At 53.8% G+C, this 15,608-nt stretch overlaps 1 protein-coding gene across 1 annotated transcript in view; it reads left to right on the top strand.

The window, feature by feature from the left end:
• Positions 1 to 12,299, top strand: part of EPB41L1 (erythrocyte membrane protein band 4.1 like 1) — a 113,616-nt gene extending 101,317 nt beyond the window's left edge. The window contains 7 exon segments of the mRNA XM_039912984.1: positions 2,097 to 2,201; positions 3,533 to 3,601; positions 4,573 to 4,659; positions 5,296 to 5,379; positions 5,872 to 5,952; positions 7,624 to 7,740; positions 12,004 to 12,299. Coding sequence (XP_039768918.1) covers positions 2,097 to 2,201; positions 3,533 to 3,601; positions 4,573 to 4,659; positions 5,296 to 5,379; positions 5,872 to 5,952; positions 7,624 to 7,740; positions 12,004 to 12,018 — 558 coding nt within the window. The 3' untranslated portion in view covers positions 12,019 to 12,299.
• The last annotated feature ends 3,309 nt before the right edge of the window (positions 12,300 to 15,608 follow it).

Below are 15,608 nucleotides of genomic sequence, written 5' to 3'. Positions count from 1 at the left end.
GGGCCCTTCCCCGTGTCTCACCTCGTCCTCTGACCTACTGCTTGGCACCGCATGCTCCGAGGGTCCCTGGAGGGGGAGGGGGAGGCTATCGCCCTCTGGGCAGCCCCACTCCCATCCTCCTCCACCGCCTGGGAATAACTGGCCCACTAGGTCTTCATCCTCCGTGTTGCATGGCCACGTCCAACTCCCTCACATGCATGATGTTCTGTTAAGTGTGTTTATCGTGATGATTTTTTTTTTTATTAACCCCATATTCGTGGACTTTTAACTCTGTGGTATTTGTATGTCCCCATCCTCTTCCATCACCCGCCTGAGCATGATGGGAACGGGAGGGGGATAAGTTTGCTCTATCGAAAGTCGTCTCGGCGCAGCATGAGATCAACCAAGTAATCTGTGGCATGCGGAAGGTCCTGGGGCCAGTTGGCCCAGGGTTGGAGACTCGGACTCGGTGGGGGGGTGATGATATCGCGGGGGGCGGGGAGGGCGGGGATGCCACCGTTGCGGGGGGTTCTCTGGTGGTGGGAAGAGAGGGTAGGGATGTGTTCAGGTCCCCAACCCATTTGCCCAGATAACTGCACAGGCAGGCCAAAGGAGAAAACTGAATTTCTCGGGGCTGGGAGCTGGCTAAAGCCTTCGGGGCCTCCGTGGCATTTCTTCACAGCTGGCACAGAGCCCCAGGGGCCTGCCCCAGGATCGCGGTGCCCGGGAACGATTTTCCCCTGCTCTCCCCCAAGGACCGGGCTTTCCAGGCCTCCAAGCGTTCTCCGCCGAGCGGGATGTTGGGATCTTCAAGTTTAAGGAGGCTGTTTCCCCTACTGGCCCTGGGAAGCTTGGAGCCCCGGAAACATTTGACCATCAAAGGAGAGGAGAGTACCCTTTTTCTCCTTCCACCCCTTGCCCCATCTCCAATCACTGGCAACAGAAAGCGGGTCAGGGCCCAAGGGATTCCAATCCCGGGGACAGGAAACGTGACCTACCGGGAACATGGGCAGCGGGATTGCCTTCAGAATATCCCTGGAGCTCCTCGCTCCGGGTCCCACCGGCCCGCTAATGGGCCCTGACCATGACCTTCCTGGCCCGTCCATCCCCCCACTTCCCCAACCCAAAATCGGGGGGGGGGTGGATGCGTCTGCTGTGCCATCGGGATTGCCGAGCCCTGGCGCTCTGAGCATCTCAGCGGAAGCCGCCCCCTTCTGTGTGACCTTGAAGCCAGAGAGGACTCTGGAGCCAAGCCAGACCCCCTGCTCCTGTAGGCCAGGTGCCTTTTGGGATATCGGCCCTCCCCATTGAGCTTCCAGGGCCCCGAGATGTCTGGCACATCATTAAGGAGCAAGACAGGGGAAGGGCTGAAAAGAGAAACTTGAAGATGTCCTGGTCCCTCTCCATCCCACCACCCTCTGGACATGTCGTAGCCATTTGCCACATCGTTAGTCCAGGGAGAGGAGAGGAATCTGGGCAGGGGATGCCTACCTACGGTCCCCTTGGCCCGGCCTGCGTTTCCTCCTCAAAGCGCAGCAGGACATCCCTGGGTTATCAGGTCAGCCCTGCGCCATTCTGCTTTGGTGCCATCCTTGGAAAATACACACAGCCGGTCCTTTGCAGTGCTTTGCCGGAGGGTGTCCCTTCCTGAGGCCCATGGGGTCTGGGGTCTGGCCGCTAACAGTTCCAGGAGACCCTAGCCCTTGGAGGAGGGGGAATAGGAAGGGCAGACCCAAGCTGTTTTCCCTTGGAATCCCTGAGCCCATTGGACCATCCGAGGGGCTTCCCTGGACAGACCTTGGTGCTGGGGGCACATTTCCTCCAGGACGGGAGGTGGAGGGGGCGGGAGGCTTCTAGCCTGGAAGATCGTAACCATGTGCCCTCCCCATGGAAAGTTTTTGCGCCCAACTCCCTCCCCGCCCACCACCGCCACTCCCAATGAAGGGGGGCTATCACAGCCTCCCCCGGCCCCCTGCCCAATAGGGACGATGAAGAGTGCCCAGCTTGGTTGCAGTCCTGAGGGAGCTGAAACTTTGCCAAGCGATGCCAGGCGGAGGCCCTCAGGGGGAGCCCCGCCTCGTGCCAACCACTGAGGCCCACCTCTCCCTGTTCCGCAGTCTGTGAAATCGGAAACGGTGACCGTCAGCTCCTTCGCCGTCAGGAAGAAACTGGATTCGGAGTCCAAGGCGCAGGCGAGAGTCACCAACGTGGATATGGCCCAGGTGACCCATCCCTTCTCCCGGGCCTCTTGGGAAGCTAGCGTGGTGAGGGCGGTATAAGTTAGTGGAGGACCTCAGGTTGGATTCCTCGCATGGCATCCCCAACTCCTGTCACATCTCACCCTACGGTCAGTCTCCATTCCCCCCCCCCCCCCCCCCCCACACCTGCCATTGTATCCTGGTGGACCCAGGCTTCCCTCGGCTGTCGACATGCTTGGCAACTCTGTGGCTCGACCCTCTGCCAATCCTCCCGTCCCGCCTCACCGGGATGCCTTGAGAAGCAGTGTGGCCTAGCCGATACAGCCCGAGCTTGAGGGTCAGAAGACCTGGGTTCCAATCCCGGCTCTGCCAGTTGTTTGCTTTTGACCTTGGGCGAGTCACATCACTTTTCTATGCCTCAGTTACCTCATCTGTAAAATGGGGATTAAGACTGTGAGCCCCATATGGGACAGGGACTGTGTTCAAACAGTTCAAACTTTTATCTCCCCCAGCACTTAGTACAGAGCCTGGCACATGGTATGCACTTAATGCCGTAAAAAAAAATGAGACTAGAAATATGAAAGCACCCTGACTTCTTTGAAAAGTCTACCAGAATAAGTTATTTTTAGCACCACATTTTCAGGAAAGCAAATGTGTCACATTTATACAAACTGAGGCCAGATTACCCACCTGAAGTTGGGAAGTCCAGATTTAAGAACAGAGAGCTTCCCGTTACCCAAGTGAATTGGACTAAGCCAAAGTTTTAGGCCCGGAAAACTGGGATTCATGCATAACCGAAGGTAGGCATACCAGCTTCTGAGTTCATGGTTCTGTTCGTTGGGCCATTCGGGTCAGGCGACTGCACTCGGAACGATCCCAGCGTAGCAAGTGGGTTATCACGTTATTACACGGATCAACTCTGGGATGTGTCAGAGAACAGACAAGCCACGATAAGTGACCAACAGATTCTGGTCTATAGAGACCGGATATCCTGCTCTTCGATGAACTAAAGGAAGCATTTTCCTGAGAACCAGGCTTCCTATCTGACCTCACATGCCTTCCACTAACAGGCCTTTCCCTCAGAGTAAGAGACGTCCCATGTCCTTGGGAGGAGGGGATTTGGGATGGATTTTTCTGTCCTTGGGAGGAGGGGATTTGGGATGGATTTTTCCTGGCCATCATCACTTGAGCGGTGCCTCCAGTGTGCAGAGCACTGGATGAGGCACTTGAGGGAGTACAGTAGAAGTGAAAAACATGGCTCCCGCCCCCCGAGGGGCTTCCGGTCCCAACCTGGAAACAAGCAGACCCGTAGCCTTTCACCCCACTGACTCCTCCTTATCTCTCCTCTGCCGCAGGTTGATGGGATTGGGAAAGAAATGATTAGTTCACACACTGTTACCACAGAAACTATATCAGCTGCTTTGGTAAGTTAGCGGGGAAGAGGGCCCTCCTCATCTTTTAGATCTTCTTTGGATTGACTGCGTGCGTGGGCGTGTGTGTGTCAGGGGGCTTGGGGAGGTTGGTGGAGTCTGCCAGTAAGCAATCAAACATATATTTATTGAGCACTTACTGTGTACCGAGTACTGTATTAAGCTTTTGGGCGAGAACAATAGAATAAGATACTTTCCTTGCTGTCGAGGAGCTTTCAATGTACCTCCTTTTCCAAGTCTAATTACCAAGGGCCTCTGGGAATGAACAGATCAAAATCACATTCTCTACCTTCCCTAATTGAGCTATTTTTGCCTTAAGTGGAGAAGCCATTTGCAAAGCTGGGCTAGTTTTGAGTGCTGGAGTGGGCAGAAGCCTGGTCTCTTCTTTCCTGGCCATGGTACCCATGCTTTAGTGGCCCTACTTCCTCCCCATCACCCCCACCCACCTTCATTGAGGACCAAAGGACCCAGGCATCCCCTTCTGGTGGCCTTTTGGCAACAAAATATACCACTGTTGAGAAGCGGTGTGGACTAGTGGGGAAAGCTTGGGTCTTGGAGTCGGAAGAACCTGGTTCTAATCCACGCTCCGCCACTTGTCTGCTGCGTGGCCTTGAGGAAGTCATTTAACTTCTCTGCCTCCATTACCTCATCTTTAAAATAGGGATTAAGACCGTGGGGCAGGTACTGCGTGTAACCTCATTAACTTGTGCCTTCCCCAGCAGTTAGTACAGTGCCTGGCAAATAGTAAGCGCTTAACAAAAGCCATAAAAAACAAACAAACCCCCACATCTTGACGGCATTGGACCTTGATTTCCATGCCCTCCGCCCCTTTCTACGGGCTTAATCTAGCCGGTGCCCTTCTGATAAACTCAGACAGCCCAGGCCGCCCCCTCTGGCCCTTACTTCCTGAGGGAGATGGGCCTGGAATTGTCTCTGATTCATGCCCGAGTGGTACTTTTCTCTAGGATCATAGCCTCAAGCCTGGGAAGGGAGCGACAGCCATGGCCCCGGGCTCCCAAGCTGTTATGACGGACATCCGTTCTCTCTCTCCGGTGAGTCAGAAATCCCTCCCCGCCTCGGCTCTGAGAGGCCGGGGGCCCCGCCGGGGGTTGGGGACGGTCTAAAATGAGCCCCTCAGAGGTGACCAGCCTTGGGATTGGCTCCCAAAGTGCTTAACTCCAGCTGATTCCCCCATCTCCTTCAGCTCTGAGATTTTCTCCCCAGATTCCGTTCTGTGTGCTGTGCCCACCTCCCCCGTCCCGACCACGGGATTTACACACGGCTTGGGCCCAAACCAGAATTCTTTCCCAGAAAGGATTGCTCCCATTCCCCTCTCTCCCAGATGAGGCTTTAGCCATCCGGGGGTCAGGTTGGCATTTTGCTGTTCACCGCGGGCATCTGTTGGCTCTGCAGAATGGTTGTCTACCGGGGGAGGTCCCGGCTTCTTCTCTGTCCCTCCCGTCCCACTCTCTCCTATCCCTGAGGGGCTGGGACGATCCACCGTTCCCCCGTCTGCCTCCATCCCAAGGGAAGGAGCCAGGTTATCGGGGAAGGCGGGTGGGCGGGAGTGGAGCCGGCGTGAGCCATGTAGGCTGCGGGCAGGCTCAGCCCAAGGCCTGGAGGGCCACTGGGGCCCAGAGCCTTATCTCCCCACGCCGCAATGACACGATGGTCTGGTCCCTCTGCAGATCATCGGGAAAGATGTTCTCACCAGCACCTACGGAGCCACAGCGGAAACCCTCTCCACTTCTACCACTACCCACGTCACCAAAGTGAGTCTCGGCATCACCTTGGGGTCTCTGCCACCGGGAAATGTAGCTTCAGCCTGGGAGGGGGCCAGCTCGGTCCACCTTTCTCCTGCTCCTTCCTTCTCCATGCCACACAGAAGCAGCTGCGCGCTCTCCCCCCCCCCCCCCCCCCCCCCCAGGATATCTGGTCCAGGGAAAGGAGAGCATATGACCCTGAGCGGAGACTCGTTAGTTCATTCATTCAGTCGTATTTATTGAGTACTCACTGTGTGTGGAGCAGTGTACTAAATGCTTGGGAGAGCACAACAAGAAACAGATGCATTCCCTGCCCACATTGAGCTTACAGTCTACACGAGGAGACAGATATTAATATAAAGAAATTACAGAGATGGACATAATCCAACAGGGACGCCAGAGAGTGTAGTCTTCACCCTAGCACGGGCCCCCGCATCACCAGGGCTGCCTGGGTTCGGGGTGGACGGCATCTCGCCTCATTCTCTGAACCTCCCGCCCTAGACTGTGAAAGGAGGATTCTCCGAGACAAGGATAGAGAAGCGGATCATCATCACAGGAGATGAAGATGTCGACCAAGACCAGGTATGGGAGGTCTGGCCTTGGCCTCTTGCGGCTGTCTGTGCACTGTCGTGTTTCGGTGGACGGCCGGGACGCCCGGCTCCCTGCTGGCCGCGGTTCACCCCGGCTTTGTCGGGGTAGTTCGGGTGGGTAGGGGCTGGTAATCCATGGCCTTGGGAGTCAAGAAATTTACCTCCCGGCTGCCCGTGGGATTGATCGCTCAATCGGTGGCGTTTCTCGAGCCGCTCACTGGGTGCAGAGCTCTGTACTAAACACTGAGAGAGTGCAGTAAAATTGGCAGACACGATCCCTGCTCCCGAGGAGCTTACCATCTCACGGGACCACACATCATCCCGCTACCCGTGAGGCCAGCGGATTAGGTCAGTGACCACCTCCTTCCGCCCTCCTACTGCTCTCAGGAACCTGGATGGAGATTAGTCGTGCAGGAATCAAGGTTGGATGGAGGGTCAGGGTCACCCTTCCCCTGTCCCTGGTCAGAGACCCCAAGCTTGGCAGCGGGGTAGACAGCTCACAGACGGATGGACGGAAGCAGACATTGCCCCAGGTCACTGGGGGTGGGGAACCTAGCCACGGAGAGGAACGGACTCAGTCCCAGATCCCATACAATAAAGTCCTGGAATGGAGTCAGTCTCCTAGCCCTGAAGGGATGCTTGCCTCAACACAGCTGCTCTGAGCGGGACCAATCAATTGTATTTATTGAGCGCTTACTCTCTGCAAAGCACTGTACTAAGCGCTTGGGATGTGGGAGAGTGAATGAGAGGGGGTGACCCAGACGACTGCCGTTTGGAGAGCTGAAATGGGGAAAACGAAAGCCAGAAGGGCAGAAGGGATGTTTTAAGGACGCAGTGAAACAAAGCGCCACATCCCGGCTGAGAACCGAAAGTCAGTTGCCGAGACTGGATCAGCGCGGTGTACTGCCCTCAAGAAAGGAATGGCGATTTTTGAGTAAAAGCTTCACTGAGAAAGAGGCAAAAGAGAAGACGGCGCTGGGCCCCGCAAACTTGATAGGTGACCACATAAGGGGTGGAGGCCGCCTTTGTACAGCTCAAGCAGCTGGGACTGTAGGTCTCCCACTGGCCTTTCATTCATTCAGTCGCATTTATTGAGCACTTACTGTGTGCAGAGCACTGTCGTAAGCGCTTGGGAGAATACGGTACAACAATAAACGGACACATTCCCTGCCCACAATGAACCAGACACACATGCTCTCAGCGGTGGTCCCAGGGCTTGGAACCACCTGGCAGAAGCTGAGGGGCTGTGCCCATGGGCTGGGGCCCAGTGGGAACTCAGATCCTCCGTTCCGAGTCCCGCAGGCCGATGACCATCCCGACAGCCCCGTGGCCGGCCCTGGGGACCGAGCTAGATTCGCAAACATCTAGAAGGGGCGAGGCTTAGTGGATAGAGCACGGGCCTGGGAGTCAGAAGGTCATGGATTCTAATCCCAGCTCCGCCACTTGTCTGCTGTGTGACCTTGGGTGAATCACTTCGCTTCTCTGGGTCTCAGTTCCCTCATCTGTAAAATGGGGATTGAGACTGTGAGCCCCACGTGGGACAGGGACTGTGTCGGGCCCGATTTGCTTGTTTGTATCCACTCCTGCGCTTAGTACAGAGCTTGACACGTAATAAACGCTTCACAAATACAACAGTTACTATTTTTATTATTATCGTTAACAGGCGCTGGCTCTGGCCATCAAAGAGGCAAAACTCCAGCACCCTGACATGCTGGTAACCAAAGCTGTAGTCTACAGAGAAACAGATCCATCTCCAGAGGAAAGGGACAAGAAGCCTCAGGTAACCTCAGTGGGGAGCAGCTCCTCTTGCCCCACCTCCGGTGTGAAATACAGGCACCTTGGCCTTCGCTCCCAACCTGACCCTCCACGCCCCCACTTACCTCCCGCCATTCGTACACCCGACTGCCCCCAACCCCCTAGATCCACATCCTCCTCCTTCATCTCCCCCGCTTCAAATCTTTCCAGATGTGCCGACAGCAATCCCTTCTGCAGTTCTTACCATCCTCCCCCTCCTCGGTCCCCCGACAAGTTCCAGACCAAATTCAACCTGTTTCTAGCCTTTCATCCCCAGCCTTCCCCCTGCCTCTCCCCTGCCCCGGTGCCCTGGCTTCTCTACCCTTTGCTCCCTCCCTCCTCATCCCCCCCACTTCCCTCCCTCTCCCCTACTCCTCCCCTCTCCTTCCCCTCCTCGCCCTCTCCTTCCTGTGCTCAGGGTCTATGCCTCTTTTCATCCTCCACCTTTCGGACCGTCCTTTCTCCCACCCTTCTCCCCCCGGCCCTGCAAATATCTTGCTAGCCTCTGCCCACTCTCCTCCCCGCCCCAGTGCCCTTGGCTGACAGATCTCCCTCCCCTCCTGACTCTTCCCACCCGAATGCCTTGTCTTTTTCGTGCATTGCGGCTGAACTGCGTGCACCGTCCACGTCGCCAGGAGAGGGTATCTCTCCCGCTGAGGCCTGGCCGTCGAACTCCTACCTTGCGCCTCTCTCCACGGGTCCTCAGCTTCCAGCCAGGGGGACGACCACCCTCCATGCCTCGGTTTCATATGAGTCTTCGTCTCCAGGACCTCCGCCGACCCTTTCCAGTCTATCCTATTTATTGAGTGCTCACTGTACTAAGCGATTGGGAGAATACAACAATATGATGGACACGTTCCCTGCCCACAGCGACTTTACAGTCTAGAGGGGGAGACAGTAATGTCAATGTATAAAATTACAGATATGTACATAAGTGCTGTGGGGCTGGGAGCGGGGGATGATTAAAAGGAGCCAGTCAAGGAAAAATATGGAGCGCTTCACGAATTCGCCCAACAATTTCAGGGAGCACCAGGCAGAAGCACCACCTACTCCCTCCGGGGTCCTTCTTGCTTTCTTGGTCCAGCCCTGTGGTCACGGGTCCCCTGCGCATCCCTCCCATCCCTTCCCCAGGTGGCTGGCCAGTCTCAGTAACTGCGCTTTGTGCCCCAACCCTGTGGTCTCCTCTGACTCCGTCTGGGATGGCAGAGAGTCATTCATTCATTCATTCAATAGTATTTATTGAGCGCTTACTATGTGCAGAGCACTGTACTAAGCGCTTGGAATGTACAATCCGGCAACAGATAGAGACAATCCCTGCCCAATGACGAGCTCACAGTCTCAACGGGGGACCATTTTCCTCCCCCGAGAAGAACGTGCTCGATTTTGCGGCCAACCCTCGGTCAAGTGACCGTCCGAAATTCGACTCACAAGGGAAAATTCCAGCCAAGCACTTTCCATCCTGTCTTCCTTGGGGGCCTCTGGAGACTCTTCAGAAGCCTTCATGTCTCCTGTGTTTACCTTTTTCCTTTCCCCTCCCCTCCCTCAACCTCTTTCCTCCTCCTCTTCTGCCTCCTTTTCCTTCTTCTCTTCCTCACCCCCTCCCCCCGACCCTTCCACCTCCTTCTGCTTCACCTCCTCCACCCTCGCCTCCTCCTCTTCCTCCTCCCAACCTGTCTGCCTCAGCAGGAATCTTGACCTCCGGGCTGAGATGTTCAAACCCAACTGGGAGAACGATGAAGAAAAGGGGCTTGACGCTGGATTCCTCAACTAGACACAGACGACCCCGGCTGCGACGTTAGTCACGGATGAGAGACTAAAAAAGGAAAAGCAGATATATATATAGATATATATAGATATATATATATATACAGGAAACAAAATGCATCCTTACACTGCTGCCAGAGCTGGAGAAGAATTAATAAACCAACAGCAAAGCAAGCCAACCAACCACCAACTTTCGCCTTTGCAGACAAATGAACAGAGTGATGGGATTAGCCAGAAAACCCCCTCAAAGCAAGCCAGGCCACCCTACTGCCGTAGCGGTACGATAAAGTCGCCGGTTCTGCATGTCGTAGTTAAGGGACCCGCAATTCATTCATTCCTTTCCAACGTGTGTCACACACTGGAACGACCAGGAGAATGGGTTGCCACAAAGCAAACCGAGTAGCAGCAACAAGCAAAATCAAACGTTACAAAAAGAAAGACAGAGAGAGAAAAAAATTCCCACATAGGAAAGGAGAGAGACCCACTGAATTATTTTCTGTGCTGATCGATTGGTTTGGGATTTTGGGTTGTGGTTTGTTCTTTTTGGTTCTGTCTATGTTTTTTTTCGGTGGTCTTACCTTGGGCTGCATGGCTCAGTCCCCATCTGAGTCCGCCTCCCCTCCCACCGCCATGCAGATTTTGTTCCGGTTTGTCTGTTCCCTTTGCCCCATTCTGTCCTCTCTGTTCCCCCAGCCCGTTTCGCTGTTCTGCTGAAGGTCATCCCAGATGACTCAAGCTTGAAACGAGAAAAAACGAGAGTGTCGTGTGTTTCCCCCCCCCCACCCAGCCCACCCTCCCCCAAAAAGAACGAGCGCCCCCTCCCCCCGCAAAAAAAGAACGAATACTGTGTGTCTATGGTTTCCCATTATAAAGATGCAGCCTGTAGGGGGCTTATTCGGATGTGCTTTTAAGTTATGTATATTATATATAACAGGACAAAACGATATTAAACTAAACAGTGCTGGTAAGTATGATGCAGACATTTAAAAATTCTATTTGGTTGACCGTGGTTGATGTAATTCTGAGGTTCCTAGATCCCACTGAGATCCCCGTCCCCACGAGGACAGGGTTCAGGCTGCAAGCCGGTTTCCGTCCCGGTCCCCGATGGGGTCGGAGTAGTGATACAGTGTGTGGTGTTTGTACTTGGTTGGTCAGTGGTGAGGCGGGGGGAGGGTTCGGGAATTAGCGGGTGGGGGGGGCGGGGGGTGGGGGCCAGAAGGAGGGGGGGCCAGCAGAGACCTTATCAGGGTTCACACGTGCCAGTCAAAGATGCCTTCACACCAAAGCCTTGAGCTTTGGGCTTGGTTTGTGCTTGGGAATGGAGGGAGGAGTGGATTTAAGGCTCGCCCATCCCGTCTTGAGTTCTCGCAGAGTCTCTCCTTCCTCGGCGGCCGATCAGGGAGCAGAATTCTGCCGACGGGCCCCCACGGGCCACGCTAGCCCTGCCTGGGGCCCCCTATCTCCCCCAGGACCAGCGGCTCCCTTGGATCCTCGTTCTTTTCAGCTCCCTGCCCTGTCCCCGCCCCCCATGTTTGCTTCCCTACAGCCCTGCTGGTCATTGGCTCACCTTGGTGCCCGGGTCGGGACCCTCTACCTAGAGTGGTGGCTCTCATCCCCCTTTGCCCAACCTCGGGGGCTTCGGCCGGCTCCTCCCAACCAACCCCCTCCTCGGTGCCAGCCAGGATGGCTGCGGCAAAAGGAGCCCAGGCCCAGGTGGGAGTTTTAAGAAACTCTGAAGCTTTTAAAACCGGCCCTGGCCTTCCACCTAAAGGCCACGAGGGGCCTCTCGCTGTGTTAATGGAGGGAAAGCCCGGGGGAGGTTGGCCGGGGCGGGGTGTGTTCCCTCAGAATGGGAGCAACTCTCTCAGTAACCCAACCGGCACCGGGAAGGGACGACGGGAGCAGGCTCTGGTCCTCCTCTTCCTCACAGGGCGCTGGGCCGAAGCCCTCCCTCCTTGAGGGAGCAAGAAACCTGGGGCTGATGCCATTCGGCTTTGGCTCCTGCCCGGGGAGGATGATTTATACCCAGAAAGTGAGATTTGTCCTCCATCCAACACCTCCCCTCGGCTGCCCTTCTTCCTGCCTCTGGGGCTTTCACCAGACTCTCGATGCCTGACGCGGTCGTTGCTCCACCGTGAACACGGGGAGCCCTAAAGCCCCTCGGCGGTTTCCCCCGCGTGAGTCCCACGAGATCTTAGAGGGGGGCAGCCCCCAAAGTTCGTGCCCAGCTCAGAACTCCCTTGCCCAGGAAAGGGAGCCCTTCCAGCTCCCGAGGATGAGGGAACAGAGGCCCGGCACTAAGGGGGGGAGGCTAATGGGGAGGGGCAATTCTGGGTAAAAGCAGAGACCTATGCCCAGGGAGAACGTAGACACTTATCTCCTTTTTGTTCCCAATGCTTTTCCCTTGTTCTCTTTCTTTTCCTCTTTTTCTTGCATTTCTTCCATCTCTCTCTCTCCTTGATTTCCTCTTTTTCTTTCTCTCTAGATCCTTTCATTTTGAGGGTGGTGGGAGACGCCAGTGCCTGTTTATACTGAATTCTGCAAGCACATTCCAAGACTGGCCTGCAAGTGCATGAATAACAACCCTAAAAATAATTATTTTTTCAAAAGCACCTTACCAACCAACTGCAATGCTCTACTGTTCCTTCACTAACGCCCTTCTCCTCTGCCTTTCTCCCTGTGCCCTCTCCTCCGTTCAGTGCTCAGTGGTGTATACGCGTCTGTGCTCACTGTTCTTGTACTCCATAAAAGTGAAATAAATGTATTTGATGCTGACGAGGAGCGTGGCCCAGCCGTCCTGCCTGTGACTCCGGGAGCGTGCAAGGGGAAGGAGCCCTGTGGCTTCTCTGACTTATTCCGACCCCTGGTTGGCCTCAGGGAAGGGCTGGTTAGTGATGGTAGTCGTCCCGGTATTTACAGGGTACCTGCCGAATACCCTGCTCTGTCATTCGTCTGTGAGAATCGATCGACCAGTAAGAAGCGGCGTGGCCCAGGGGAGATAGCACGGGCCTGGGAGTCAGAAGGACGTGAGTTCTAATTCCGCCTCCGCCACTTCTGGGTTTCCTTGAGCAAGGCACTTTACTTCTCTGGGCCTCAGTTTCCTCCCCTGTAAAATGGGGATTAAGACTGAGCCCCATGTGGGACCGGGACCTTGTCTGACCTGAACAGCTTGTCTTTACCCTGGTGCTTTGTATGGTGCCAGGCACTTAGTAAGTGCCTAAATTCCATAAAACAATAAAACCCAGAGGGGCACTTAGTAAGTGCCTAAATTCCATAAAACAATAAAACCCAAAGGGGCACTTAGTGCTTAACAAATTCCAAAAAGCAGTTAAACCAAAAGGGGCAAAGGTTTGCCTTTCCTGACCCTCTAGACTGTGCCAGGGAGAATGGGTTCAAAGGGCAGGGACTGTCTCTATCTGTTGCCGATTTGTACATTGCAAGCGCTTCGTACAGTGCTCTGCACATAGTAAGCGCTCAATAAATACTATTGAATGAATGAATGAATGGGGGGGTGGGTGTTTATAAAAGGGGAGCTGGTCTTGGCCTGGGGGCCTGACTGGAGATTGGCCAAACGGGGGATCCGCTGTGTGTGTTAGTGTCTCCATTTAGGCAGGAATGAAGGCCTAATATAGTCAGAAACTTAGTCTAATTAGGACCGATTCAGGTTTCCACATCTACATTTTTGCCCGAGAATATAATCATCTATTCCCAGATCATGAATTCATTAGCGACGAGGCAAGAAGAAACACCCATTAGGAGGAATCGTAGTTCCAAGGTACTTAAAAAGACAGTCCAGGCTGGTAGGGGACCGTCTATTTGCACACGAGCCTTGACACAGACAATCGATGGTATTTACTGAGCCCTTACTGTGTGCAGAGCACTATATTAAGCCATCGAGAGAGCATGATATGAGTTAGACACGTTTCCTGCCAATAGGGAGCTCAGTCTAGAGGGGCCGATTACGATCTTTCCGTTGGCATTTTGGTAAAGGGCTCTGTTGGACTGTCCTGCAGGGAACTCGAGAATACCTAGGTCCAGCTAGGGCCGTTGCTGATGGCACCCTTTTTCTCACCCCTAAATCAATCAGCCCCTCTCAGGGTCGCACCTGGAGAGTTTCCAGTACTCTAGCGGTCTCGACTACAGGAGGGAGAGTCAAGCAGAGGCCTACCCCTTCCATTTCCAGCTCGGGCAGTGGCTAGCGAGTGGAAGGCCATCGGCTACACGTCAAAACTCACCCGTGCTGGGCCGCAGCGGCACGGGAGAGAGTCGAGGGCGGAGACTCGTTTACTGCACGGAAGGAGGCAACGGTAAACCACTTGCGTATTTTTACCGCGAAAACTCTCTGGATCCGCTACCCGAACGATTGCAGATGGAGGTGGGGCGTTCTGGGAGAGATGTGTCCATGGCCTCGCTACGGGTCGGACACGACTCGACAGCGTAAGACCACAACGACAAAATCGATGAGTCAATCAGCAGTATTTATTCACCTACCAGGCATAATCCTGGATGAAGCTTTTGGAAGACTACACTTGTGAAAAGTAATTCCATGGCAATCTGCAATATTAACTGCTAACAATATCTACCTTATGGGATTAACCAGTGTTTACTTCTGTCCAAACCGGCTGTCATATATATATTTTAATTTTGAAACATTGACAGTGATGGTGAGATCTTCACCTGAGATCAATAAACAAGCGCGAGTCCTGTACTACGGTAAAGTTCTTAAACTGTATCAACTCCCAAAGGCTTCACCTGTAAGTATAAATCAGGAACATTCAGGTCTAGTGGGAAGAAAATAGATCTGTGAGTCAGTAGACCCAGATTCTAGTCCCAAGTTCTGTTACTAGCTGCTGTGTAACTTTGGGTCAGTCACTTAACCTCCCTGTGCCTCAGTTGCCACATCTGTTAAAAGAGGATAGTGACGCCTGCCTCCTCTCTCAGGTGGGGTGAACCAAGTGAGGTAACTCCTGTGAAAGTGCTTTGGTACAATGAAAACTCTACACGAATGATATCTTTTTATTATAGATGTTATATTTACATCGACATTATAAAGTAATCATAATGGCATTTGTTAAGTGCTTACTGTGTGCAAAGCACTGTTCTAAGCGCTGGATTGCCTGTCCCACACTGGACTTCAGCCATGTGACTGGCGGAGAGAAGCAGTTATAATAATAATGTTGGTATTTGTTAAGCACTTACTATGTGCAGAGCACTGTTCTAAGCGCTGGAGTGGATACAGGGTAATCAGGTTGTCCCACGTGAGGCTCACAGTCTTAACCCCCATTTTACAGATGAGGGAACTGAGGCACAGAGAAGTTAAGTGCCTTGCCCACAGTCACACAGCTGACAAGTGGCAGAGCCGGGATTTGAACCCATGAACGCTGACTCCCAAGCCCGGGCTCTTTCCACTGAGCCACGCTGCTTCTCAAAAATCGTGGTATTTGTTAAGTGCTTACTATGTGCAAAGCACTGTTCTAAGCGCTGATACAAGGTGATCAGGTTGCCCCATGTGGGGCTCACAGTTTTAATCCCCATTTGACAGATGAGGTCACTGAGGCACAGAGAAGTTAAGCGACTTGTCCAAGGTCTAGCAGAGGAGCCGGGATTAGAACCCGTGACCTCTGACTCCCAAGCCCACGCTCTTTCCACTGAGCCACGCTGCTTCATTTGTGTGCGCACACACACATACCCACATGCGTGCACAAGCCCCAGGGTTTCAATCATCATTCACTTGTATTTATTAAGCGCTTACTGTGTGCAGAACACTGTACTAAGCTCTTGGGGAAGTACAACAATCAAGAGTGACGATCCCTGCCCACCATGAGTTCACAGTCTAAAGGTGGGGGGGGAGACAGACACTGATGCAAATAAAATTACAGATATATATATATATATATATACATATACATATATAAGTGCATGGGGCTGGGGTCGCAGGGGGAAGAGCAAAGGGAGCAAGTGAGGGTTTCGCAGAAGGGAGTGTTTAAATTCTGAGAGACGCTTCAACCCTGTGTGACTCTGGGCGGCTCACTTAACTTCTCTGTGCCTCAGTTTCCTCAGCTATAAATGGGGACAAAACACCAGATAGCT

This window comes from Ornithorhynchus anatinus, chromosome 8, assembly GCF_004115215.2.
Source record: "Ornithorhynchus anatinus isolate Pmale09 chromosome 8, mOrnAna1.pri.v4, whole genome shotgun sequence".
Classification (NCBI taxonomy): Eukaryota; Metazoa; Chordata; class Mammalia; order Monotremata; family Ornithorhynchidae; genus Ornithorhynchus; species Ornithorhynchus anatinus.
This window is presented reverse-complemented; position numbering and strand designations above follow the sequence as displayed.